This window comes from Castanea sativa, chromosome 9 (assembly GCF_040712315.1).
Source record: "Castanea sativa cultivar Marrone di Chiusa Pesio chromosome 9, ASM4071231v1".
NCBI classification, from domain to species: domain Eukaryota; kingdom Viridiplantae; phylum Streptophyta; class Magnoliopsida; order Fagales; family Fagaceae; genus Castanea; species Castanea sativa.
In genome coordinates this window covers 21,702,364-21,728,906 of record NC_134021.1, presented here as the reverse complement: position 1 = coordinate 21,728,906, position 26,543 = coordinate 21,702,364, and the positions used below count along the sequence as shown (strand labels likewise).

Below are 26,543 nucleotides of genomic sequence, written 5' to 3'. Positions count from 1 at the left end.
GGCAAAATAGTAAATTTTACCAAAACCAGCAAAATTGAGATAATTGCGGAAATTAAAACTATTGTCTCTAACGTTTCAAAACAGATGAAACCTTATTCTGACTTTTAAACTAAAAGTTATCAAGGAAACAAATAATAATAAAAATGAAAAAAAAACCCATAGATTTTAGGGGCTAAATGATGGAATTCACCCAAAAAGCGGCTTCAATTGTGGCCAAAGGCACAAGTTCTACTCCCAACATCATTTCCCTTCATGTCACCAAATTTCACGCAATTCCATCACTGTCACAAATTATTGGATTATTTTTTCTCTTTTAGGGAGTTGGAAAAATTGTCAATATGCAGGTTGTGAGACTTAATGGTATTCAACCCAATGGTATGTTATTGCAAATAGGGTAAACAAATAGCTCTAATTAAGTGCGCCAAAACATCAAAAAAATTGGATAGAAGATCAAGAAAGCAATGAATACAAAAATTTTCATAAATTGTAAGGAAAATTCGATTTAAAACAATTTGCTCACGCATTGGAAAAGTGCTGAAAATAAATAGAAACACTACAACAAGGCAAAATATGTGTTGATTTTGGTATTCTGCAGTCACGATGGTTAATTTTCATAGAAGGAAGTTAGCCTCCCCAAATTTGATTTTGTCACTTTCTTCATTATAAGTGGATGAATGTCTCGTAATTAAAGATTATCCAAGATTACCTCTCTTCCTCTTATACCTTACTTCAGAACAGAGAGAGAGATTAGGGCTTTACAAAATGAATAATCTAGGAAAATTAATCTAAACATCTGACTCCAATGCATCACGAAATCACATGAGAAGAAGTCAAACTTCCACAAAGTATTGTTCCAAATATGAGCTTGCAACCAGGCTCATATAAGTCACCCCATCTCGAATATAAGCACGACATCATATGGAAAGAGATTTATTAAGTGGGCTTGGACCCAAAGGAACTAATTGAAAAACCTATTTGTTGTTGGGCTTATATTACAAACGGTTTGTGGGCTAAACTCTTGACAAAGGAAAACGAAAAAAAATTATTTTCAAGAATACAACCAAACATGGAAAATAATTAGGGGTGTTTGAGAGAGGAGTTTGAATTATGTTGTTTGGGTGTTTTTAATATACGTATGGGTGAAAAAGTATGTAATATTGTTTAAAATGTGAAAAAAATTGCTAGAACTAATCTACCAAACAAACTGTTAGTTTCTTGAAAAATATATTTTAGTTAAAAGTATTTTCAAAAAGAAAATGTTTACACCGAGATAAACGTAGCCTTAAAAATAGAAGAAAAGTAAAAGAAAGGGAAAAAAAATTAGAAAAGCAAAATAAAAAAGAGAGACATTCTCCAATCATATCATACATATTATATTAAAGTACAAGTTTTTTTTTTTGTTGGGAGAAACATATTAAAGTACAAGTGAGAGAAAGTTCCAATAAAAATAAAAATATAATTTTAATTTCATTTTACATTCTAAGAGCATCCACACCAGCTCAGTTAAAAATTTGTAAAATAAAAAAGTACAATTTTTACACATTTTATGCAAAAAAAACACCCACATCAGTGGGTGTATAAATAGCAAAAAATGTGAAAATTCATACACGAGCTACAGTACCGTGTAAATATACACGGGTACTGTAGCTCGTGTATGAATTATTTTATTCCAGAAATAGTTCGTTCCATTTTTCCTCTCTCTTCTCCGTTCTCAACGAACTCAACAAACTCAGTATCATCCACAGAGAAATTAACACAGATACTCAGTAACAAACTCAGACATACACTTGCTCCAAAAAAAAAAAAAACACACACACAGATACACAAACACACCCACGATGCTTTGGTCGGCAGAGCGGCGGATCGGAGCTGGGATCGGTGGTGCTGGGGATCGGAGATCGGAGCTGGGATCGGTGGTGTGTGGATCGGAGATTGCGGCTGGGCTCGGTGGTGCGTGGATTGGAGATCACGGCTGGACTCGGCGTTGCGTAGATCGGGGATCGCGGCTGGGCTCGGTGGTGCGTGGATCGGAGATCACGGTTGGGCTCGGTGTAGCGTGGATCGGAGATCGCGGCTGGGCTCGGTGGTGCGTGGATCGGAGATCGGAGCTGGAAAATGGGTAGAGAGATGGGTAGAGAGAGAGAGAGAGAGCGAAAGAGAAATGAAGAGAAGGAGAGAGAGAGAGAGACATGAATCAGAAATGAAGAGAGAGAGAGAGAGAGAAATTACCAAAAAATGAAGAGAAGGCGCGCGGTAGTTGGAGAGAAATAATAAAAAAAAAGTGAGGAAATTATTATTTAATTAATAGAGGTGGTAGGATAGACGAACTGATGTGAGTGATTTGTAAAAATGAATGTGTAAAATTTTAAAAGGAGATTTTTTGTATAAAATAGATGAAATTTTTACACGAGCTGATGTGATTGCTCTAAGAGCATTCACACAAAAAATATGAAAACTACTCTAATGTTATTTTAGCACCAAAACTCCAAAATAACCCTCTACAATACATCAAAGCTCTCGAATGCAAAAGACTTGGACACTCAGCTACAGTGAGCTGGCAGAGATAGTAGCTCACTGTAGCTGAATGTTATAAGCAAAATATTAATTTTTAATCCGTCTCACGTGCGTTCCTCTCCTTTTTTTTTTTCCTCTCTTTCATCTAACACTTGCATCCTCTATTTCTCTTCTGTTTCTTCTCCTCTGCTATCACCCAAGCCGCCAGACCTCTCACCCCAGCCATCTTGCCCCTGCCTTAAACCATCGAACCAAGCCTCTGTGAAGCACCTAATCCATCTCTCACTCTTACATTTTCAGATTCTCTCTTCTCTCACTCTCATATTTTCTCTATTCTTTCACTCTTAGATTTTCACTCTTCTTTCATTCTCTCAGTTGTGTAATGGGTTATGGTGGTTCTAGTTTGTGGGTCTCCGTGGTTTCGGCCGTGGGTCTCGGTGATTCCAGTTTGTGGGTTTTGTTTTATTTTTGTGCGTTTGGGTTTGTTGCGTTCTGATCGGTGTGGATTTGTTGCATTTGTGGGTTTTTTTTTTTTCAGTGTGGGTTTGTTGCGCTCTGATCGGAGAGAATAAAAAACAGAGAGAATAAAAAAATAATATTTAAAGGAAGTGTTAAAAAAAAATCTTTGATAATGGATAATGAGTGAATTGTTAAAATAAAATTTTAAAATATTTGATGTGAATACTCTAATGGTGCTATTATGATGCCAAATGTGTCTATATCTTAAATACATTCCAATTTCATGCCAAATACTCTTCCAATTATATTTTAATTATGTGTCAAATATGTATACATGCAAATTCATGTATAGTTTGATATATAAACTCACACACATAGAGGTAAAGGGAAGGGGATTTTTGAAAGACAGATAATACGGTACACGCTCAAAAAGGCCTAAATTCATGTATCTAAACTTATAAAAATATATGTATTATACAAAAACTCAATTCAAATTTATTATGCTTTTATATATTTACTTTTTATTTCATGTGTGATTCGCTGATGGTTGAATAAGAGATTTGAAATTCAATTCCCGCTTACACTAAAAACCAATTGGTGTCTTGGTTTGATAATAAAGAATTATCATCAAGAGCGGACGCCATAGGTTAAAACTCTTTTAAAAAGGAAAAAAGAAAAAAAACTCTTTAATTTTATGTGAACCTACATAATCATTATATATGTGAATGTAAGTGTTTATTATGTATCTTCTATTTTTGGGCCCATACATTTATGAACCAATATTTTGAACGCAAAGGGAAGCTCCTACCCCCCATAAAAAAAAGGGGGGGGGGGGGGGGAAGCTCCTATCCTCACCCTTAATAAATATCAATTAGCTTTTTTGATTGTTATTTCTTCTTCTTATTCTTCTTCTTTTTATTTTGTTTTATTATTTTGTTTTTTGTTTTTGTTTTTTTTGTTTTTGTCTTGATTGGTTGTTCTAAGGTAGAAGTTTCTTTCTCCTCCTAGACACACGCATGCCTTTCTCGACTTGCAGCCACGGTCACTTGACAAATCAAGGGTTCAATCCCCGTCTACACCAAAAACCGATTGATGTCTTGATTTGATAATAAACAACTATCATAAGAAGCGGATGTTATGAGTTGAAACTCTCTAAAAAAAAAAACCCTTTATTTTTACGTGGACCTACATAATCATTACATATGTGAATGTAGGTCTTTGTTATGTATCTTCTATTTTTGGGCCCATACATTTATGAACCAATATTTTGAACGCAAGGGGAAGCTCCTACCCGCACGGGCCTCACCCTTAATAAAAATCAATTGGCTTATTTGATTGTTATGCTCTCTTTGTCTTCATTGGCTGTTCTAAGGTAGAGGGTAGTTTCTTTCTCCTCCTAGACACACACATGCCCTTCTCGACTTGCAGCCACGACCACTTGACAAATCAAGGGTTCTTTTTTCAAGATTTCCATGGAGGGCTCATCATCAAACCATAGAGGTATATGATTTCTTCACAAAATCATCATACATGCTGTGATTTCAGAAAATTGTACTTGGGTAATTTCTAACTTATAATATTAATGTGTGTCAATTATTATTTATTTGGTAGAAATGTTTTATATATATATATATATACACATTTTGCACCTTTGCATATGCAGAGTTTATATACTAATACAGGTAAGAAAAGATGATTAAAATTTGATGTCACAAATTACGAGAAATGGAAAGATAAAAATACAAACAACAAATTATATAATTTATGTTTTTGCCTTTTTGTGTATAAAATATAGGATCCATTGAGTTGCCATGAGAAAGGAAAAACAATGGGATAAGGGAAAAAAGTGTTATGAATAAAGGTGAAAACATGCAACAAATTTACTGATTTAGCTATAAAAAAAAAAGTTTGGTGCTTTTTTCCGTTGTCAGTCTAGTAGTAGTTCATTCAATTTGAAAGTGGAAGATATTTTTGAGTTCTTCTATAGACACATTTTGAGACAACTTACACATTTATTACTGTGTGATTATATTACATCACTTAGTTAAACATGAGGATTGCTAGTGGTACTTGTTAAAATTAGTTCAATCATCACTTGATATGTGTAGTGAAGCAAAGTGTGTGCAAGAGTGTATATCTTTAAACTTTTGGAATGTTTATTGTTTTAAAGTAGTATTATAGACACATTTTGAGACAACTTACACATTTATTACTGTGTGATTATATTACATCACTTAGTTAAACATGAGGATTGCTAGTGGTACTTGTTAAAATTAGTTCAATCATCACTTGATATTTGTAGTGAAGCAAAGTGTTTGCAAGAGTGTATATCTTTAAACTTTTGGAATGTTTATTGTTTTAAAGTAGTATTTTTTGCCTCAATTTCGTTGTTAGGTTAGTTGCTTTAAAGTGGGATATGCCTCTCTCTCTCTCTCTCCCTCTCTCTCTCTCTCTCTCTCTTTTTAATAACAAAGGGGAATATATTGTTTTTTCTCTATGTTGGGGATTTGGGAATTCTTTGATTTTCTCCTCTCTTTTTTCTCCTTGTGTTAGAGGGGGCCAAAGGTCTTAAGTTACTTAAGACTTTTTAGGAGGAATAAGGGGAGCAATTCCCCCGCCCCTCACACCACTTTAGCTCCATTCCTGCTTATCAAGTTGAGTGAGGTGATCATTTCAATTTTAGCATTGAGTATTTGAATGGATATTGACACCAAAATTATGAAAATTAAATTAGACACATGGTACAAAATTAAAACAACAATTAGGAACTAATAAAAGAACTTCTTCCCTAAAAGTGTTAGTTAAAGTGAAGTAAGTTGAGTAAGTCAAAAAGTGTAAGCGGTTGATTGACAAACTAATCTTGTAAGCACAAGTTTATAGTTCCTAAAGCTTTGGACTTCCAAACCCATATTATGTAAGGCGTTTGATCACTACAAAATGTAGCACATGATTTCGAATGAAAGGAGATAAGAAAAAAGGTGAATTAAGGAAAAGATAATTTTTTCGGACAAGATTGAAAAGGAATATAATTATTTCATTCAAAGAATGCAAATACTCAAAATGAATAGAATGAGAACTGATTAAGATTAACTTCATTGCAAATGCTACTACTGCATACCCTTGATGTGATAGTCACTCCACAAAAATAAGTGTTTATGAGGTGTGAAGAATAAGGGTTGGAGTTAAATTTTTCAGGAGGAAGTTTCACACACATGCATATATACTTAAAATAGATTAGAATAGAATTTTTATTTTGTAAAAAAAAAAAAAAAAAACTTCATTACAAATGCCAATGACATAGTTGGCACCTTGCAAACCAGTAATGTGAAATTTGAAAATCAAATTACAAATATAAATAATGAAAGAACATCAGAAAACAGCGTGGAACAAATATTTAACAATTGGGTAGATCAATTGGCGGTGGAGGCAGCGTAGAAGAGGGTGTACGTCCATTCTCAACTTCAAAAGCCATGGCCAAACCCCATGACAAGTGCAATTCTAAATGGCAATGTACAAACCAGATACCTGTATTATAATGTTCATGTTTTCATCGAGCATAAGTAAATTTTTATTTTGATACAAGATAGAAATTCTATTATAGCTTAATTTAAGTGTATATGTGTGTGAAAGTTCCCTTCTAGAAATTTGAACTCCAAACTTTGCTCCCTACACTCTACAAGCATTTATATTTGTAAAGTGACCATCGTACCAAGGGTGTGCGGTGATGAGCAGAAGTAAGATTTAATGATGACAAACTAACAAAAATTGGTTTAAATCATTGTCAAGAAATCAAACTTTCTGATACACCAAAAGTTTTAAATTAATTATGCAATTACTATAAAATTAAATAACCAATCGTTTTTTTAGACCATAGATTTTTCTAATCCAAGTGTATCTTGTTTTTACTGTAAATTATTTTTCTTGGTTAAAAAATAGTTGTACGGAGTTTTGCGAATATTCAGGGTTCTTTGATTTTTTTTTCTCCGTTGTGGAGGAAATGAGGGTTTTTTAATTGATATGTGTAACTCTAAACTATATTACACTATCTAATAATATTTTTTATATTAATGTTTCAAAATTTTCACATTAAATTATATGTTCTCTACATTCTTAATACTTATACCAAGTTTCATGCTATTCAAGTGCTATTTATATTTGAGCTAGAAACCCATCTTTTATGCCCAATTATAAATAAATAGCTTGAAATATAACTATTTAATCGATGACATATTTATTGATTTCAGATCATCTTGAAATTTTGTAAACATGTAGATTATAATAAGAAAATCCACTCTAACGGTGGAGTTTTCAAAATTTGAATCAAATAAAAAAAATATTTATTGATGTAACATAGTTTAAAAGTTATTTGTCAAGGTAATTTAAACTCAACTCTAATAATATTACAAAATAATATAAGAGAAAAAAATAAATAAGAGGCAAGGTAGAAATATAACCTGGATTATTTGCTGTGAATCTGATAACAGCCCAACCCCCAGTTGGCACGGCTATAGTATTACGGATTTGTGGATTGACCAAATTGAACTTTCGGGGATCATTTTCGGAGTCATAATTTCCAAAACCCTGTGCTAACACATGGAAGTTGAAACCATGAAAGTGGATAGGATGAGACTCTGTCGCTATTAAGGCTGTGTTCTGAAGAACAATCTCCACTGTTGAACCGTACTTCAGTGTCCTTACTTTTGTACTCTTTGGTGCAAATAACATGGACTGATTTAAAGCGTTGCTGGAGTTGGTGTAATCAAACACCGATGGAGGGTTATCAGGAAAATCAGTTGTATAAACCCCATTCTTATTATTGTAAAAGAATGCTTGTAACATTGACAATTTACTAGGGAGCAGAAATGATTCATTGTTCATGCTCGCAGACAATCGCTGCCCAAATGGACCTGCACAAGTGGCACTCCCTCCTCCACATGGTGCTAGACTACCCCCAAATGTGATAAACATGTGCTCGTCCACCTGAAGTGGCACTGGGACCCAATGGGGCCCACCTGGAAACCCAGTGAGATTGGTGTAGAACTTGTAAGCTGTGGGTGTGTCATTGAAAGCAGGCAGGGATGGCATTATGGGAGTTGCTGATTTGGCACCCTGATAGACAATGATGCCACTTGTGGTTGTGTTATCGAACTGTAAGCCTTGGGCACTAAAGTAGGGTCTTGCGGCCATGTAGTAAGAACCCAAAGGTTGATCAGCAGTGAAAAGAACATCAGTGGTTTGGCCGGGAGAAAGGATAATAACATCAGTGGCATAAGTTTCGGTGTAAGCAGCATCAATTGCTACAACTTTCATTTTATGATTGGCAATTTTGAAGAAAAGTTGGTTATTGAGTGCAGCGTTAATGATGCGTAACATATAGGTCTTTCCTTGGATCACCTCAAGCTTATATGTGTCTGAAAAAATTGTAAAAGAACCAACTTTTTAATAAGAGAAAGTGAGTACACAATTTTTGTTCCATCACTATTATCAGCACTGAAGTGGTTAACTAAATGGAGGAGAAAAACTGATAAGTTTATGTGAAAATGATTGCTCAAATTCACCACTCATATATACTCGACCGCCTTAACAGATTGTGACAAAAAGTGCAGCTGCTCTTTCTTAAGGAAAATTTAGTCAACAAGTCATAGGGGAGATAAAAAACTTAAATTATGGGGATTTGTGTGTGACTGATTATTACATACCAGTTTGAGAACATGGGTAGAGATCACCGGGCTGTCCGTTGATTGTGAAAGCGTCGGAATTTTTAGGTGGGGCACCTGTTGCTAGACCCTGGTTCTCGACATCAACGACATTAGCATCCCAATACTCCCCTGCAATCACATTTAAAGGACCATTAGCTATTTATATTTACATTAGGAATTAGGCCTGTGTTGTATGTGTTTTATGCATTGCCCAAACAGCAGCATAGTCTTGGAGATAAACTTCATTGTTACTTTGTTAGAAATTTCTATTCTATCAATATTCATATGATCAAACATTTAAGAATGTTAGGAGTTGATACCCAATAAGATCGGAAATTCTTCGTAAGGAGATGGAAATGGATAAGAGTTTCCAAATCTTGGTTTGATAATAAGTGCTCCATACACAGTTGCACGGAGCCACGAGACATGAGCATGCCAAAAAAGAGTCCCCTCTTGTCCAGTGATGTTGAATCTGTAAGCATAAGTTCGGCCAGGACGTATGGGACATTGAGTTACAAATGAAGGTCCGTCTGCCCATGCACTCAATAGTTGAAACACTCCATGCCTGCATCAAAATTTCCATGGCGATACAATAATAATTTACCTACAGTTTTTCACAAAATATATCTACATGCATTCATAAACTTATGCTCTTTCGGAAATAACCCTTTATTCAATTATATACTAATATGTCAACGCATCAACAACAACTACTTGTCTTAGCCTTAAATTTTGGGGCATTCTCAACAGATTAATTTCATTCTTTTTATTAAAAAGTTGTGTATACACTATACATGCATATATAAATTTAACTTCTTATTGTTTTCCAATGAAAGCATTGAAGCCTCTTTTTACCTTATAATTAAATACGAAAAAAAAAGAAAGAATGGCTAATTAAGCAGACTTTTAGTTGTATAGCATAATAAGGATTTACCAGTGGATAGTAATGTTATAGGGAGACTGATTAACTACGTGGATCACAAGGTTATCACCCTCTCGAACACTTATTACAGGACCAGGTAGGGTTCCATTTACTGTAGTTATCACTTGCTCATGGCACAGCCGTTGGACAGTAAGGTTTTGCACCTGCAACAACAATAATAATTAAGAATTGTTATAATAACAAAAATTTGATGTACTGTTAATTACATCTCAAATATAGGCACATGAGATAATAGTCAACTCCCCACGTAACTAGGGTTGATTGGTGAGGAAGAAAGAGAAAAAGGAATAGCATTTCTAAGGGTAAGGCTTACACTAAGAGCATTCTCATTAAGGATGCTAAATGGGGTATATGTTAAATTTTAGCATCAAAACACCAAAAAAAGCAACTCCATCAAAACTTTCAAATTGTAAACTTTTTGCCATACTGCTACAGTGAGCTTGTATTAATACAAGCTCACTGTAGCCTGAATTGTAAAAAAAAAAAAGTTTTTTATTCTCACAACTCTCTCTCCGTTTTCAGTTCTCTCTTCTCTTTCCTATCTCCCTTCTCTCTACTGATGGATGTAATCCGGCGATGGTTCTGGTCCAACGATGGTTTTGGTTCGACAATGGTGGTCCGATGTGGTCTGATGGTCCCCCTCTGTTCTCTGTTCTCTCCCTCTGTTCTTTGTTCTCTCCCTCTGTTCTTTGTTCTTTGTTCTCTCTTCGTGGGTCTGCATGGATCGAAGGAGTCGTGGGTCGGAGTGTGGGTTTTTGGTTTGGATTGTGGATCAAAGGGTGGATCGAAGTGTGGGTTTGATTGTTCGTGGGTCGGAGCGTGGGTTATCCTCCGCCGGGTTCCACTCCTTTAATTGAAGATTTCTCTCTCTCTTCACGGTGGTGCTATGACTTGTGGTGGTCTTGGGTTTGATGGGTTTTGCTTGCCGTGGCCACCGTGGGTCTTGGGTTTGTGGGTTTTGTTCGCCGCTCTATCCTCCGCCTCCCTCTCTTCCTCTCACGGTGAGCTTCTCTCTCTCAAGTTTAGTTTAGTTTTTGTTGTTGTTGCTTTTTTTTGTTGTTGCTATGGGGTTGATTTTTGGATGGATGCTGATTATGGTGGTAGTAGGTTGGCTGGTCTGGGTTTGCTGTTGAATGTTGATGGTTTATGGTGGTGGTGGCTGAAAGTGGCTAGCCGTTGAGAAGAAAGTGGTGGAAAGAGAGAGAAAGTGATAAATAAAAATAATATTATTTAAATGAAATTGTAAAAAAAATAGAATGTTTGATATTTGGTGGATTGTAAAATAGTATGTTAAAATTGATAAAGTGCTAAATGCTAAAATATTTAGCATTCTTGATAAGAATGGTCTAATGTGGCGTTTGGTACGGGGGAATCCACATTACTTCTGGCATCCAGATTCCTAGGAATGTGATTCCTAGGAATCACATTCCTAGGAATGTATTTATTCCTATGTTTGGTTTCATTTGGAGATTCCTAGGAATGTGAGATGATAATGTTTGGTGTATTCTCAGGAATCTTAAATGAATTATTTATTTTTCCCATTTTGTCCTTAGATTTGAATGTGAACTACTAAGTCCTTTAAAAAAAATTTCCTTTAAATAAATAATGAAAAATATATATAAACTATTAAAAATATCTTCCTCTAAATAGATAGATAAAAAAAATATTTTAGAATTAATATGAAATTGACGTTTTTAATCAATGATATTGTAATTTGCTCAATCGACAGGTAAACAAGGGTGTCACCTAATTTGAACTAATTAATGGTACCTCTTTGTTAATGAATTATTTTGACACTACTTTTATGATATGTATAAAAAAAAATGGCAGAAAAAATCAATTTAAAAAAAAAAAATTCCTAACAAGTTTCTAGAAATTTAAAATTTTCTTTTCCATTAATTTTTTTCCTTACAAAATTGGGAAAAATTAATAGTTAACTAAGAGCATAGATTTCGAAACTTTTTTTTATGAAATAAGAAAAAAAAAAAAAAAACCAACATCCATGTCCAAGCTAAAGCAAAAGCAAAAGCAAAAGCAATCCTTTGGGCGGTTAGTTTGGCTAGACAATTGAATGTAGATCAGATGTTGTTTGAAGGGAATTCTAAGGCCTGCATTGAAGCTTTGAGTAAGTCAAAGCCTGTCTCACAGTGGCGGCTTGTCACTTTTGCAAAGGATGCCCTTCGGACCTTTCGGAGCAATCTAGCTGGAATTTCAATGCCTAGAGCTGGAAATTTGGCTGCCATAACTTAGCAAGATGGTCCTTCTTTTGTAAATGTTGTTCAGAATGAGGCTGGACTCTCTTAGTTTAGGAGCCTCGCCTTTTTTTGTGCCCTTCTATCCTTTGTTTCCTCATTTTTTTTCAAAGTCACTATCTTCACTTCCTAAGACAAGTCGCAAAGCATTGATATAAGCCATACAATAGCTTCATTTTCAATTTTGTCTTTTTTTTCCGGCCCTCCATTGAAGGACAAAGAAAATGATAAAGATGTTCATATCAAACCTTAGAAACTTCATCATATTATACTTTAATTTATATATTGCTATAAATTAAACAAAACGAAGATCTGAGATACGGATAGAAACATTAACAAATTCTCATGAAAATAAATTCATTAAAGTTTTGTTGTACAATACACACAACGGTAAATGTGATTTCTCAACAAAAAATAAAAAATAAAAGCTGAATACCTGGCAATAATGGAGAGTCTCCTTCAAACTTTTTTTTTCACACGTAAAATCTAAATATAATCTTGTTAAAAAATATATTAACAGGGTTGTTTATCCTTATATTGTTTTGGCGGGAAAAGATAAAGACAAAAGAGAAGATATTGATAATTTGTTTATAGTTTATCTTAATTGCTTAAATGATAAGGAAAAAAGGTTAAAATTGTCAATTTATAAAAAATATAATTTCTTTTAAGTTTGGGAATCTGGATTCCTACCTGTTTTAGAGGGAATCCACATTCCCACTGAGAGGGGTTTAAGAGGGGAATCCAGATTCCCCTGGCATCTGATTCCCAAGCGTAATTTGCAACCAAACATAGGAATCTTTAAACATTCCTGGGAATCCTAAAACATTCCCCCATACCAAACGCCACATAAGAGTATTCTTATCCCCCGTTTCATAAAAAATGCCATTTTGACACACTAAAAGCTTACTTTATTATTTTACCACATTATTTTACAATATTTCATTCATCAGATGTTTTATCCTTCAATTCTATATATTAAAATAATATTTACTACACATTAAAATTGTAAGTGCACAATTTGTACCCGGTCCAATCACTAGATGGACTTAGGCCCAAAGAGCCTTATACAATAAAATTTGTAGAGTGTGGGCTTAAAACCTAGACTATGGATGTTGGATAAAGAGAAGAATCAGGCTAGATTGCTGTTATCCGCGTGTTCAATAGATGGGAATAGCAAAGAAACTCTCCTCGGACGACCAATTGTACTGCCTTTCTCTCCTTAAGAACAATATTACAACTATCGTTTCTCGTCCTCCCCTTCTCATACCTCTCTTGTTCTTTTATATCCATCTTCTTCTTCCTTTCTTCTTCCATGTGTAACACAGATTTTCAATTAGATACTTGTCCCATCCGGCACCTTCTTGAAGTCTTCAAACACCAGCTGGAAGGCTGAACATTACTGTTCAGAGGTCATTTCTCCATTAATGCGGCCAGGAAGGTAGGTGCGGAGTCTTTAATGTGCTGGTAGCAGCCTTTTCCCCTTTGATATTTATCATACGCTCTTACTTCCAATAACCGCGTGGATCATGCCTTTACCCAACAGATCTTCCGGAGTTCTCCCTCCAAGCCTCTTAACATGTCCTATGACTTTTACTTGACCCATTCGAGGAGATACTCCTCCTCGGACAGCTCCTCCAATCCTTATAGCATGAACTGGTTTGCGGGCCTCAAAAGCTATGCTCAAATAGGCTTTCTCCACCAAATTAGGCCCAAGGCCCAAATACATATTTTAATAATTTTACCCCCCACAATAGCCCCTCAAAACTTCATTTTTCCCACCATCCGAGGAGAGAAATGGAGTTTTGAACCAACAGCGCAGCCTCCACACACTTTGCGAACCGCCACACGTGTTGGGGTCATCTCGCTTCTTTTAAACCGCCCTTGACGCTTCGAAATAAGGAATGCTCGCATTAATGACTGCAAGTTATGTCGATGCACATCCAACGGTCCAGGTTCCTTCTCAAAATTTGGGCGGGATAACTCTGATTCGAGGCCGCCTCCCACACGCCAAAACGCCTAGGAAACCGAATCTCCATCCATCCTTTTAGAAATCAATCACATCTAAGAATTACTCATTCTCTTTCCTCCCAAGAAGCTCGTGAAAAATCGTCTAACTATTTCCCGTAAGTTCTCAATCTTCTCTATTCATTTCTCTTCGGCTATTGTCCTCGGCCACCAATTACACCCTTTCTCTCTCCAAATATACATTCACACCCCAACCAAATGGGTAGATTTAAGTGTTTAGTAGATACCGACGCCGGTATGGAGGGCTTTCAGGCCAAATATCATATTCCCCAAGACGTAGGCTTGAGATATTGCCCTGTAGAAGCCATAGGTAACGCTAGAACAGAGGGAGAAGTTATCATCCCCATTATCGCATTCCTAGAGGGTGGGATGACCCTTCCCATGAAAAACGTGACCAGCGAGTACCTACGTAACCATAGGTTATGCCCAGATCAATGCACACCAAATGTGTTTAGAATCTTAGGTTATGTCGATGCTCTAAATGAACAAATGGGTCTGAACCTTACATGGCACGACGTCGTTTACATGTACGAGTGCCATAAACTTAAAGATGTAGGGTATTAACTTAAATCCAAATCTAGTATTGTTAGGCTCATATCCTGCCTTCCCAAATCCAACAAAGGCATGACAGGCGACTATCTTATCGCCTCAGGAAACTGGTCTGACGGCCCTCATTACCCAGTCAAATGGGGAGACCCAGGTGTGACTCTATAGGAGTTAGATTCCCTAACCTGTGACCTAGTCCTATTAACTTCACAATTTCTGGTTATCTTGTTTGTTATTCCCTTTTTACCTGATATTCGCTGCTGACCTAACTACATTTGTCTCTTCGGATGTTTTTTGTAGACAAATAACACGTACGGCCTCATCTGAGCCTCTGCAGCGTTGCGGACTTCAATCGCGCTCTTCGATCCGAAGTGTTTGTAAGCGAAGACCTGTAAGTGAGGGCGGCCCACCTGATATTAGGATACGATCCTTTATCAGACAACTTCCAAGAGATTGGCAACGCGATCACCGTAGGTGACCAAAGACGCAAAAGGATAGATATTTCAAGACAAGGCTTCCTTTCCGTCCACGAACTCCCGGACGACCCCTCCGTCATCTTGTACTCTCGCCCTATCGCAGCAATTCCTCTCTCGGCGCATTCCCAGACGATAGCCATCCGAGAAGAACCAACATCCTCACAACACTCGCTTGATAAGGAAATTGATCAGTTTTGCCTTGAAGAAGCTGAGAGGCCTTAAGAAGATCACCTCGTCATTCTCTTGGACGAAGAACACGCGCTTGCAAAAACTTTTGGCATAAAGGGTTTGCTAATAGCACAGCTCGACTCTATCTCTGAGGAAGACGACATGTCTACCCTTAGAAAGTTGATGACGAGGTGAGGCACACAGGCTCCTAAAAAGGGCGCAGTTAGGTCGCAACCTCCTTCCATTCTGCCACCACCCCCTCCTCCTATTGATCCTAAGATTCATGCCCCGGGACTTAAGAAGAAGAGGAAGAATGAAGCCGAGAAGGGAGAGATGGAGAAGCAGAAGACACGTAGGCAACAACAACAACAAAAAGTAAGCAAAGGTAAGACGCGCGCTTCTTCAGTGGAAAGCGGGGAAAGCCGTGACCTGGCCGAGGTACGCAAGGCACAGGCCAATTGGTCTCCTAAGCTAAAACTAGAAAGGGTCCCCATTTCTTGCCAGTCTAGCATCAGGGCATTCCAGCAAGGGCATGCTCACCACCTGGCTGACGCACTGGAGCAGCCTCTTCTCCTACCAAAGGACACGGAGGCTCTAAATAAGATGACTCAACCACATCTCTTTCTCTCCCTAAAAAAGGACTTGGCTTTGGTAGGTGTCCTTCAATTACCTCCATCTTACTGCTTTCATTACCTTTTAGCGTACGATCATCCATATGCACTTTGAATTTGCTTCAACAATAATGCATTTGTTTAATATTTCAATGCAGGCCATTCAAGAAGTCTTTGCTGCAGAAAGATGGGTGGAAGACTCTCGGAAAAAGGCTACAGCCGAACTCCAGATCAGAGTTGAGACCGAGAAGGCCTTAGGCCGAGCCCTAGCGGAGAATGAGAATCTGACCAAGAAGTTGGCAGATGAAAAGAGGGAGAGAAACGGTGCCGAACCTAGCCTTAAAACGACTAGAACTCAAGTGGAGGGGCAACGCAAACTCCAGCACCAAAAGGACGAGGACTTGTCCAAAGCTCGGCAGGAAAACTCTAATTTAAACAAGGAGCTTGCTCAAGCGAAGGAAGAGACTTGTGCCCTTAAGGAAACCATGGAGGCTGCTAAGAAGGCTGCTTTCAATGAAGGGGTCGAGACAACAAAAGACCGACTGACAGAGGAGTTGGCAGAGCTATGTAGGGAGTATTGCCAACAAGTGTAGGCAGAAGCCTTGAACGTGGCTGGAATTCCCTCGACTTTGGAATTGAGGAAACCCGAGAACATTTAGATTCCTCGGGACATCCAAGTGTTCGAGGAACTTCCTTTGGACGCACCTACCCTCGAGACTACGCCTTCCACATAGCCATCCATCATCCAAGAGCCCATTCCAACTCCTAAAGAATCTGCTGGTTCCGACAAAGAGAAGGAACAGGGCGGCGAAGCCGAGAAGCGTCCGAGCAGTGATGCCGAGCCAAACGTTCCTCCAACATTGACAAAGGACAAAAGGAAACAAGTCCAGACTTCATTTGAAGCGGAGCTTAAACAGACAGAGGAGGTGGACAAGACCAAAGAAGTTGCCAGCAAGGCCAAGCAGGACCCCCCACCAAGACTTAAAGCATAGGCCAGTTAGGACCCCCTTTCCCTCATGTAACAAATTTTTGTATTAAGGCTTTTACTTTAACCTTTTTATTTCAAAATTATATTTCCATTGTATCCCTTGATAGAAGTAATGAGAGACCTAAAAAGGTTGTTCTTTAAATGATTTCCAATCTCCAATAGTAACACACTAATTCATTTTACCTTAATGTAAATTACATGTATGGAATAACTAACTCAATATCCCAATGCACAGTGAAGCCTTTTCAACATTTCAATCATCAATAACTCCAAATAAAAGTAAATACACTGTATCAATTTTAATCACCAGCAAATAAATTATGCCTCAAAACCGTAATATATGTAATACAATAACACACAGTCTAAGACTTACCTTAGTATTTAGTTTGGGGCATAAAGTAATCCACCGAACTTACCATGGTTTATCAATACATCAATATTCATGAAGCATGACTTCTGTTAATTTCTCCAAAGTAGAAGGTTCGATGACTCGACATAACTAAGGTTCTGTTTAACAACCAATAAGACATCAATTTTCACGAGGTACATAGTCCGATGACCATACATAACCAAGTTTCTGTTTGATATTCATAATAAGTAACTCGAAGTGTTAATTTCCCCAAAGTAGAAGGTCCAAGGATCCGACGTAACTAAGGTTCTGTTTAACAACCAATAAGATATCAATTTTCATGAGGTACATGGTCCGAGGACCATACATGACCAAATTTTTGTTTGATATTCATAATGAGTAACTCGAAGTGTTAATTTTTCCAAAGTAGAAGGTCCGAGGACTCAACGTAACTAAGGTTCTGTTTAGCAACCAATAAGATATCAATTTCCACGAGGTACGTGGTCCGAGGACCATATATGACCAAGTCTCTGTTTTATATTCATAATAATGAATTGAAGTATTACATAATGATAATTAAACAGTCATGACAAAAGTGACTTTCATTAATAGTAATACCTTCGCAGGTTATTTACATTCCAAGGGCGTTGTACAGTTTTTTCATCTAGATCAGCTAAGCGATAAGACCTTATACCCGCTACAAAAGTGATTCGGTATGGTCCTTCCTAGGTAGGTGCTAAATTTCCCCACGCTGGATTTTTAAAAGTACCCAGGACTTTCCTCAAGACCAAATCTCCAAGGGCAAGTGGCCTTAGTTTCACATGAGCATCATATCCTCGTTTGAGCTTTTGCTGATAATAAGCCAGTTGAACTACGGCAGCCTCTCGCCATTCCTCAACTAGATCCAAGCTTTTCTCTAGCAGGCCATCGTTATTTTCTGGGTTGAAAGAACTCGTCCTTAACGTTGGAAACCCAGATTCCAAAGGTATCACTGCCTCAGCCCCGTAAGTCATGGAGAAGGGTGTTTCTCCCGTGGATCTTCGCGGTATAGTCTAATATATCCAAAAAACGTGTGGTAACTCTTCTACCCATCTACCCTTTGTGTCATCCAGCCTCTTCTTGAGTCCACTAACTATAACCTTGTTAACGGCCTCGACTTGCCCATTTCCCTAAGGATAAGCTGGAGTGGAGTATCTGTTTGTGATGCCCAAGTCGCTACAATACTTCCTGAAAGCTTTACTATCAAATTGCACACCATTATCTGAAATAAGTGTATGAGGTACCCCAAATCTAGTGATAATGTTCTTCCAGATAAATTTCTCAGTGTCTACATCCCTAATATTTGATAAAGGTTCAACTTCAACCCACTTGGTGAAGTAATCAGTTCCTGCAAGTAACCATCTTTTATTTCCCATAACCTTCGAGAAGGGCCCAACTATAACCAACCCCCATTGAGCGAACGGCCAAGGACTAGACAAAGGGTTAAGGACACCCCCAGGCTGATGGATGTTGGGAGCAAATCTCTGGCATTGGTCACATTTTCTTGCGTAGTCCTAAGCCTCTCTCTACATATTGGGCCACCAATATTCCTGAGTCAGAGCTCTATGGGCTAGAGATCTCCCTCCAGTATGACTTCCACAAATCCCCTCGTGCAATTCTTCCAAAAGTGCCTCTGTCGCCTCTGGGTGTACACACAGCAGGTATGGTGCGGAAAAAGAACGTTTATACAACTTCTGATTTTCGGACAACCAGAATCGAGGTGCCTTTCGACGAATTTTATCTACTTTAGACTTCTCTTTGGGCAAAACATCGCTTTTCAGAAAAGAAACTACGGGGTCCATCCAGCTTGGTCCGAGCCTTATCAGATGGATACAGATGGCACTTGCGGTTGTTAAAGCCGATTTCAGCAAATCTTCGACGAGGATAATCTTAGGCAAACCTTGAGCCGAGGACGTTGCCAAAGTGGCCAATGAGTTTGCATGTGTGTTTCCACTTTGAGAGACATGCGTCAGGATAAAAGAGTCAAACTTGGATTATAAACACTTGACCTTAGCCAGGTATTCTTGCATTCTCGGATCCCTAGCCTCTATAGTCATCATTACCTGGCCCACAACTAACTGAGAATCCGAGGACATATGAACTGACTTCCCCCTCATTTTCTAGACCATATCCATACCAACTAAGATAGCTTCGTACTCAGCCTCGTTATTAGTGGCCGAAAACGCTAATCTCAACGATTTTTCAAAGGTGATTCCTTCAGGGGATACTAAAACAAGTCCGATGCCTGATCCTCTCTGGTTAGCCGCACCGTCAACATATGCTTTCCAGACCGGAAGCCCTTGGCCTGTGATAATACCAACTGATTTTTCATCCATGTGCAACTCCTGTGCAGTTTCTTCTAATGAGGGGTCGGTGAATTCTGCCACCAAATCGGCAAGGACTTGACCCTTCACGGAGGTGCGAGGCATATATTTGATATCGAAGGCTCCCAGAATAGTTCCCTACTTGGCCACCCTTCTTGAGTAGTCAGCACTTCGCAATACCGACTTGAGAGGAAGTTGTGTCAAAACCATAACGGTGTAGGATTGGAAGTAATGAGGAAGCTTCCGCGTAGCATGAACTATGGCCAGAATCGCCTTTTCCAAAGGTAGATATTGCACCTCGGCTTCATTCAAAGATTTGCTAACGTAGTAAACCGATCTCTGTACTCCACTGTCGTCCCATATTAAAACCAAACCGACTGCATGGATAGCTACAGCTATGTATGCAAATAGGACTTCATCGACCTCCGGTCGAGACATGATGGGTGGCCGGGAAAGATATTCTTTAAGTTGTTGAAAAGCCAAAGCACACTCCTCAGACCATTGGAATCCCTTCCACTTATTCAGCAACTGAAAAAAAGGTCTGCACCTATCAGCAGACCGAGAAATGAACCTACTGAGAGCAGCAGTCATCCCTGTCAACCTCTGAACTTCCTTCGGATTCCAAGGTGGTTGCAGACCATGGATGGCCCTGACCTGTGCCGGATTTACTTCTATTCCTCTATGAGTCACCATATAGCCAAGGAACTTACCAGAGCCCACCCTAAAAGAGCACTTGGAGGCATTAAGGCGCAACTTGTACTTCCTAAGTGTTTGAAAGGTGTCATCTAAGTCTTTCACATGCATAGGTACCGTCTTGCTCTTCACCACCATATCATCCACATATACGTCAATAGTCTTTCCAAGCTGGGATTCGAACATCTTGGTCATCATCCTTTGGTAAGTAGCCCCTGCATTTTTCAAACCGAATGGCATCACTTTATAGTGATAATTTCCTGTAGGAGTAATGAAGGGTTTTCTTCTGGTCATCCAATGCAAAGGTATCTGGTGATAGTCTTGGAAGGCATCCAAAAAACTCATCCGAGGATGTCCAACCGTAGCGTCCACCAGCTGATTGATACGAGGCATTGGGAATGAGTCCTTGGGATAGGCTTTGTTCAGGTCTGTGAAGTCCACACATACTCTCCACTTCCTGGTCTTCTTTTTTACTACAACAGTATGCGCCAACCATTCCGAGTAGAAAACTTCTTTAATGGCCCCAGCCCTTTTGAGCCTGAGCACTTCCTCCTTGACGGCCTCAACATGTTCTTTGGAAGAACGCCGAGGTGGTTGCCTCTTGTGAATAATGGCAGGATTGATGTTCAAATAATGGTAAATGAAGCTTGGGTCGACCTCCGGAGCCTCGTAAGGATCCCATGCGAACACGTCAATATTATCTTTTAAAAACTTAATCAACTCCGCTTTCTCTTGATGCGGTAGCCAACCACCAACCTGGAAGAATCTTTCAGGGTCATCATCAATAAGAAATCTTTCTAACTCTTCGCACTTTGTCTCCTCTGCTGTCACCGCACCGGGCGCATCCAGAGTTGTTAATTGCTATAAGTCTTTCATAGCTGAGGCCGAGGATTTTGATTCGGCTTAATGCAGCACTGCAGCCGATATGCATTGCTTTGCCACTGATTGGCTCCCAAGAATTTCTTCAATCAACCCACCCGAAGGGAACTTCACCTTAACATGTAAAGTCGAGGAGACAGCACCCAGAGCATGCACCTAAGGCCTTGCGACGATGGCCGTGTATGAGGAATATGCATCAACCACAATGAAATCTACATCAACTGTTTTCGGACCCGACTGTACGGGAAAACAAATTTGTCCTTTCGGTATGACAGCTTTCCTTTCAAAGCTTATCAACGGCGAATCATATGGAGTGAGATCCTCCAACTTTAACTTAAGCCCCTTGAATAAGTCATGGCACATAATATCCGCACCACTACCCTGATCAACCATCACTCTGCTCACGTCATAATTTCCTATCCTCAATGTAACCACCAAGGCATCGTCATGTGGTTGAATGGTCCCAACCTTATCCTTATCCGAGAATCCCAAAATAGATGTACTCCCTTTGATCCTTTTTGGCCTCGAGCCAGACTCCTCGGCTGGAGTATGTGACACCGTCATCACCCTTGTAGGACAGGAGCCAGTCCTACCAAGTGCAGTGAAGATGACATTAATCGTTCCCAAGGGTGGCTGAGATGAGTTGTTCTTTTGATTATTTGGACCCGAATGGTTTCCTTGTTTGTTGGGTTGATACAAATGTTGCTTTAACTTTCCTTCACTGACCAGCTGTTCCAAATGATTCCAAAGTGTCCGGCAGTTCTCAGTAGTATGGCCTACATCCTGATGGTATTGGCAAAAAAGGTTCTGATTCTGCTTCGCAGGGTCCCCAGCCATCTTACTAGGCCACTTGAAGTAGGGCTCCTTGTGGACTTTCTCCAACAATTGGTGCACTGGTTCTCAGAATACGGTGTTAACTACTTGAGGAGTGGCTAAGCCAGATTGTCCGGAGAAATCTCTCCTCGGCCTGTTGTTACTGTACCTATCCGACCTGAAATCCCTCCTCTCTTGAGGGATAACCTTCTCCTTACCTTCACCTTGTTGTTGGTCTTCCTCAACCCTCTTATACTCGTCAATGCGATCCATGAGCCGACGTATACTTCGCACGGGCTTCTTGGTTAGAGATTTCCTTAAATCGTGATCAGTTGGGAGGCCCACCTTGAAGGTGTTAATCGCCACCTTGTCAAAATCACCGTCAATTTCATTAAACATCTCCCAATATCTGTCAGAATATATTTTTAAGGTTTCTCCCTCCCTTATGGCCATGGAAAACAATGAGTTCAAAGGCCGAGGAACTCTACTGCATGTAATGAATCGAGACGCGAATGCCTTAGAAAGTTCCATGAAAGAATCAACAGAACCCGCCTTTAGCCTGTTAAACCACCTCATAGCAACAGGTCCCAGGCTAGAGGGAAAGACTTTGCACATCTAGGTTTCGTTCTGAGAGTGTACCGCCATCTTCTGATTAAAATGACTCACATGCTCAACTGGGTCCGTCCTGTCATTATAGATGGTGAAAGTGGGCTGGGTGAACCATCGTGGAAGCTTTCCCTTCTTGATCCTACGTGAGAAAGGGGACTTGGAGAGCTGATGCAACGCACTGCTCATAGCGTCATTTTCCAAGCCCCTAGGGGGAAACTTTTTATGCCTACGACCCGGAAGCTCATCCTTCTGATAAGAGAAGGTTTCACTAGGAGGAGTCCTAGACCTTGGACTGTAACTGCTTCCCTAGGAGCCCCTAGAGGAAGGATTGGAAGGAGGTGAGGCCCGCCTTCGTCTGACACGGCGTAATTTGTTCTTAAGGTGGTCAATCTCCTTTTGCATGGCCTTGGCATCATCCTCATGGGTGGCTCTACTTCCACCACGCGAATGGTTTGCACCGGGGTGTACTGTAGGCACACTTCCCTCTCGATCCCTTTGACGCTTGAGACGCTCAAAGTGATCCTCACGCTGGGACCCTGGGGACTCTGCATGACGCGAACCTAAGCCTGCCATCATGTTCCAATTCCTTTAGCACTAGGTTCCTACAGACGACGCCAATTGTAAGTGCACAATTTGTACCTGGTCCAATCACTAGACGGGCTCAAACCCAAAGAGTCTTATACAATAAAATTTGTAGAGTGTGGGCTTAAAACCTAGACTATGGATGTTGGATAAAGAGAAGAATTAGGCTAGATTGCCGTTATCGGCATGTTCAATAGATGGGAATAGTAAAGAAACTCTCCTCGGACGTAATCCGAGGACCAATTGTACTGCCTTTCTCTCCTTAAGAACAATATTACAACTACCGTTTCTCGTCCTCCCCTTCTCATACCTCTCTTGTTCTTTTATATCCATCTTCTTCTTCCTTTCTTCTTCCACGTGTAACATAGATTTTCAATTAGATACTTGTCCCATCCGGCACCTTCTTGAAGTCTTCAAACACCAGCTGGAAGGCTGAACATTACTGTTCAGAGGTCATTTCTCCATTAATGCGGCTAGGGAGGTAGGTGCAGGGTCTTTAATGTGGTGGTAGCAGCCTTTTCCCCTTTGATATTTATCATACGCTCTTATTTCCAATAACCGCGTGGATCATGCCTTTACCCAACAGATCTTCCGGAGTTCTCTCTCCAAACCCTTTAACATGTCCTATGACCTTTACTTGACCCATTCGAGGAGATGCTCCTCCTCGGACAGCTCCTCCAACCCTTATAGCATGAACTGGTTTGCGGGCCTCAAAGGCTATACTCGAACAGACTTTTTCCACCAAATCAGGCACAAGGCCCAAATACATATTTTAATCATTTTACCCCCCACAAAAATAATATATTAACTCCTCCCGATCATCATCATCATCATCATCATCAACGGCACAACCACCACCGGCACAAACCCACATCCACCAACGCCACCTTAAAGAAAAAAAAAAACATAACCAGAAAAAAAAGTCTACAACAACCCACCACATTCACAAACTTCCAAAACCCATCCCAAATCAAACAAACCCACAATCACTATTGCCACAACAATGACCACCAACAACTACTGCCACAACAACACCGATAGCCACCATCGGCACAAACCCACATCCACCAACAATACCTTAAAAAAAAAACCACAACCAGGAAAAAAAAAAAAAAATCCACAACTACCCAAAAAAATAACTCCACCACCACCCATAATCACTTGAAACCCACAACCTTAAAAAAAAAAAACACGCCCAAACTTACATGCGATCATGAGGCCAAACTCCAAGGCAACGGCCGATCTCAATGGCAACGGTCTAGGCGAAGAAAAAAGGAGAGAGAGAGAGGCGTAGAGAAAGTGATAGAAAAAAGAAAAAAAGGAAAAAAAGAGAAAAAAGAAAAAAAAATAGAGAGGTGAAGCTTTTGGAGAAAGAAGAAAAAAAAAGGAAGAAGAAAAGAGGAAAAGAGAGTGACAGAGATGGAGTGGTGGAGAAAGAAAGAAGAAAAAGAAAAAGAAAGAGAAAAGAAAGATAGTCATAAAGGATGAAAGAGAAAATGAATAAAAAATTATATTTTTTTTAGCATTTCAATCCGTACCGTTCCATCTTTGGAAAGATACTGTTCACATGTAGTAAAAATTATGGCATTTGGAACATCTCATGAGAGGGATTTTTTTGGTGTTTGGTGTGTCAAATACCAAATATTTGGCATTTGACACACCTAGGCTGAGTTTGGATAGAGATTATTACTTCTGCGTTTCACGTTTCAGCTCTTTTTTTTTTTTTTCCTCTGCCTCGTTTCAGATAGAGGGGACAAATGCTACTGTTTATGCTACTGTTCATGAACAGTAGCCGCATTTTGTTGACTTTTTAGCTCTTTTCAGCACATCTGTGGGTCCCATGTACTGTTCACGGGACCCACAAACTTCACTTTTCAAAATTTTTTAATTAAAAATGGGTCCCACGGTACTATTTACACATTTAAAAATCATTTTGCTATAGTGTTTTCAGTTTTCAATTTTTAATTTTCAACAATAAACTCTATTCAAACGGACCCCTAATAAGAATGCTCTAACCACTATTCCAAGTTAACTGGTCAGCTATTAAGTAAGTCCACATATCAAAAGTAATGCTAGAGAGAACCTTTTTTCACAACTGCCGAAATATTTGTTGTGATTACATCAATCACTTCAACTTGAATACAATACTAATATGATTTTAAGCATGCAGTAATTACTACAATTCATATCAATAGTTGTGGAAAATAATATGTTCCTAAATTTATTGTAATGCTAATGGAGCTAAAGACCATTTTTCCCCCCACCCCATTGCACTCATTTACTACTAGGAAAAATACAGCAAGAAATGGAAAAACATTCAAATGGATAAGCTAGTTACATGGAAAAAATGTTCCACTGTTTCTGCTGAGGTTATTGAAGAAGCTAGAAGAGCTAAAGCGCATGCTAGCAAAAATTGAAAGCGACCCATCATCATTACAGAAAAGATTACAGAGGGATGAAGAGGGAAAGAATATGAAGGTCCTATTTATATTAGACAACATGGATTTCTTGAGCGTGAGCAATATCCATGCGTTCTGTGTGTCTATTATTAAAATACACAATCATCCAATGGATTTTTTTTTCTAGGCATTTGAGTTGGCAATGTGTTGTGTTTGCAGAAACTTGAATTATTTAGCTAGTACATTTATCTAGCCATTAGAACATAATTTAAAGACAGCACATAAAAATCTTTGTTGTTAAGCAAACTGTCCTTTTCATTGGGATAGTTAATAGTAATTAATGTCTCGTTATAGATAAGTGCAACTAAATATTTAGTATTTCATGAATATAGCGCGGAGCCACAAAAGGAAAAAAAGTTTCGGGCCAAGCTAAATGTATACATAAAAAAATTAAATCCAAAAAATAATTTGCCAACTTTTCCTTAAAAGTTGTCATAGTTTTTAAGTGGAGTATGTAATGTGTATTTATGTTAAAAAACCCTTTTTCCTCTATGTGTGTTTATTTTTTTCTCAACATAAAAAAATAGTAATCGTCTTACATTGCTTAAGACAATGGACGCACTACAAGAAATTTGGTCTTTAGCGACGACATATAGTCATCGCTAATGCTTTAAATATCGTCGCTAATTATATTGGCGGTGAAAAATGTCGTCGCTAATTTTCGTTAAACAAAAGTGGTAACAAAAAAGTTTTTTAATGACGATATTAATGTCGTCGCAAATACAATACTATTAACGACGACAAAGTCGTCGCTAATAGTGACAATTGTCGTCATAAATAACTTGAGACCCCAAGACAAAATGTCGTCGCTACTAGCTCATTAGTAGTGACGAATGTTTTTGTCATCGCTAGTAGATTATTATTAATAATGACATTTTTGTTGTCGCTAATATGTCATTACTAGCGAAGATGGTTGCTGTCGTCACAAATAATAATATATCAATGACCACAAACATGTCATCACTAAAAATTGCATATTAGCGATGATATTGTTTGTCGTCATTAATGATATGATAAAATATTAACGACGACAATGTCATCGCTAATAACATTTTACATTTTTTTGTATTTTTCTATAAAATTTACATTTTGAATTTTACATGGATACCCGATGG

General features: G+C 38.7%; 1 protein-coding gene across 1 annotated transcript; it reads right to left on the bottom strand.

Annotated features, from left to right (window-relative positions):
* Positions 1-6,367: 6,367 nt before the first annotated feature.
* Positions 6,368-25,403, bottom strand: LOC142608582 (laccase-7-like). Its single transcript, XM_075780273.1, has 6 exons — positions 25,308-25,403; positions 9,607-9,758; positions 8,993-9,237; positions 8,673-8,801; positions 7,428-8,384; positions 6,368-6,498 (listed from the first exon to the last, which is right to left on the bottom strand). Exons 1-6 carry the CDS (start codon positions 25,401-25,403, stop codon positions 6,368-6,370), a joined length of 1,710 nt encoding a protein of 569 aa, XP_075636388.1.
* Between the last annotated feature and the right edge of the window lie 1,140 nt (positions 25,404-26,543).

Coding starts and splice junctions, on each gene's coding strand:
- LOC142608582 (XM_075780273.1), bottom strand. CDS start 25,403: ATGATGATGGGTCGCTTTCAATTTTTGCTAGCATGCGCTTTAGCTCTT. Junction 9,238..9,606: donor TATAACATTACTATCCACTG/GTAAATCCTTAT, acceptor ATTTTGATGCAG/GCATGGAGTGTTTCAACTAT. Junction 6,499..7,427: donor ATTCACAGCAAATAATCCAG/GTTATATTTCTA, acceptor ATTATAATACAG/GTATCTGGTTTGTACATTGC.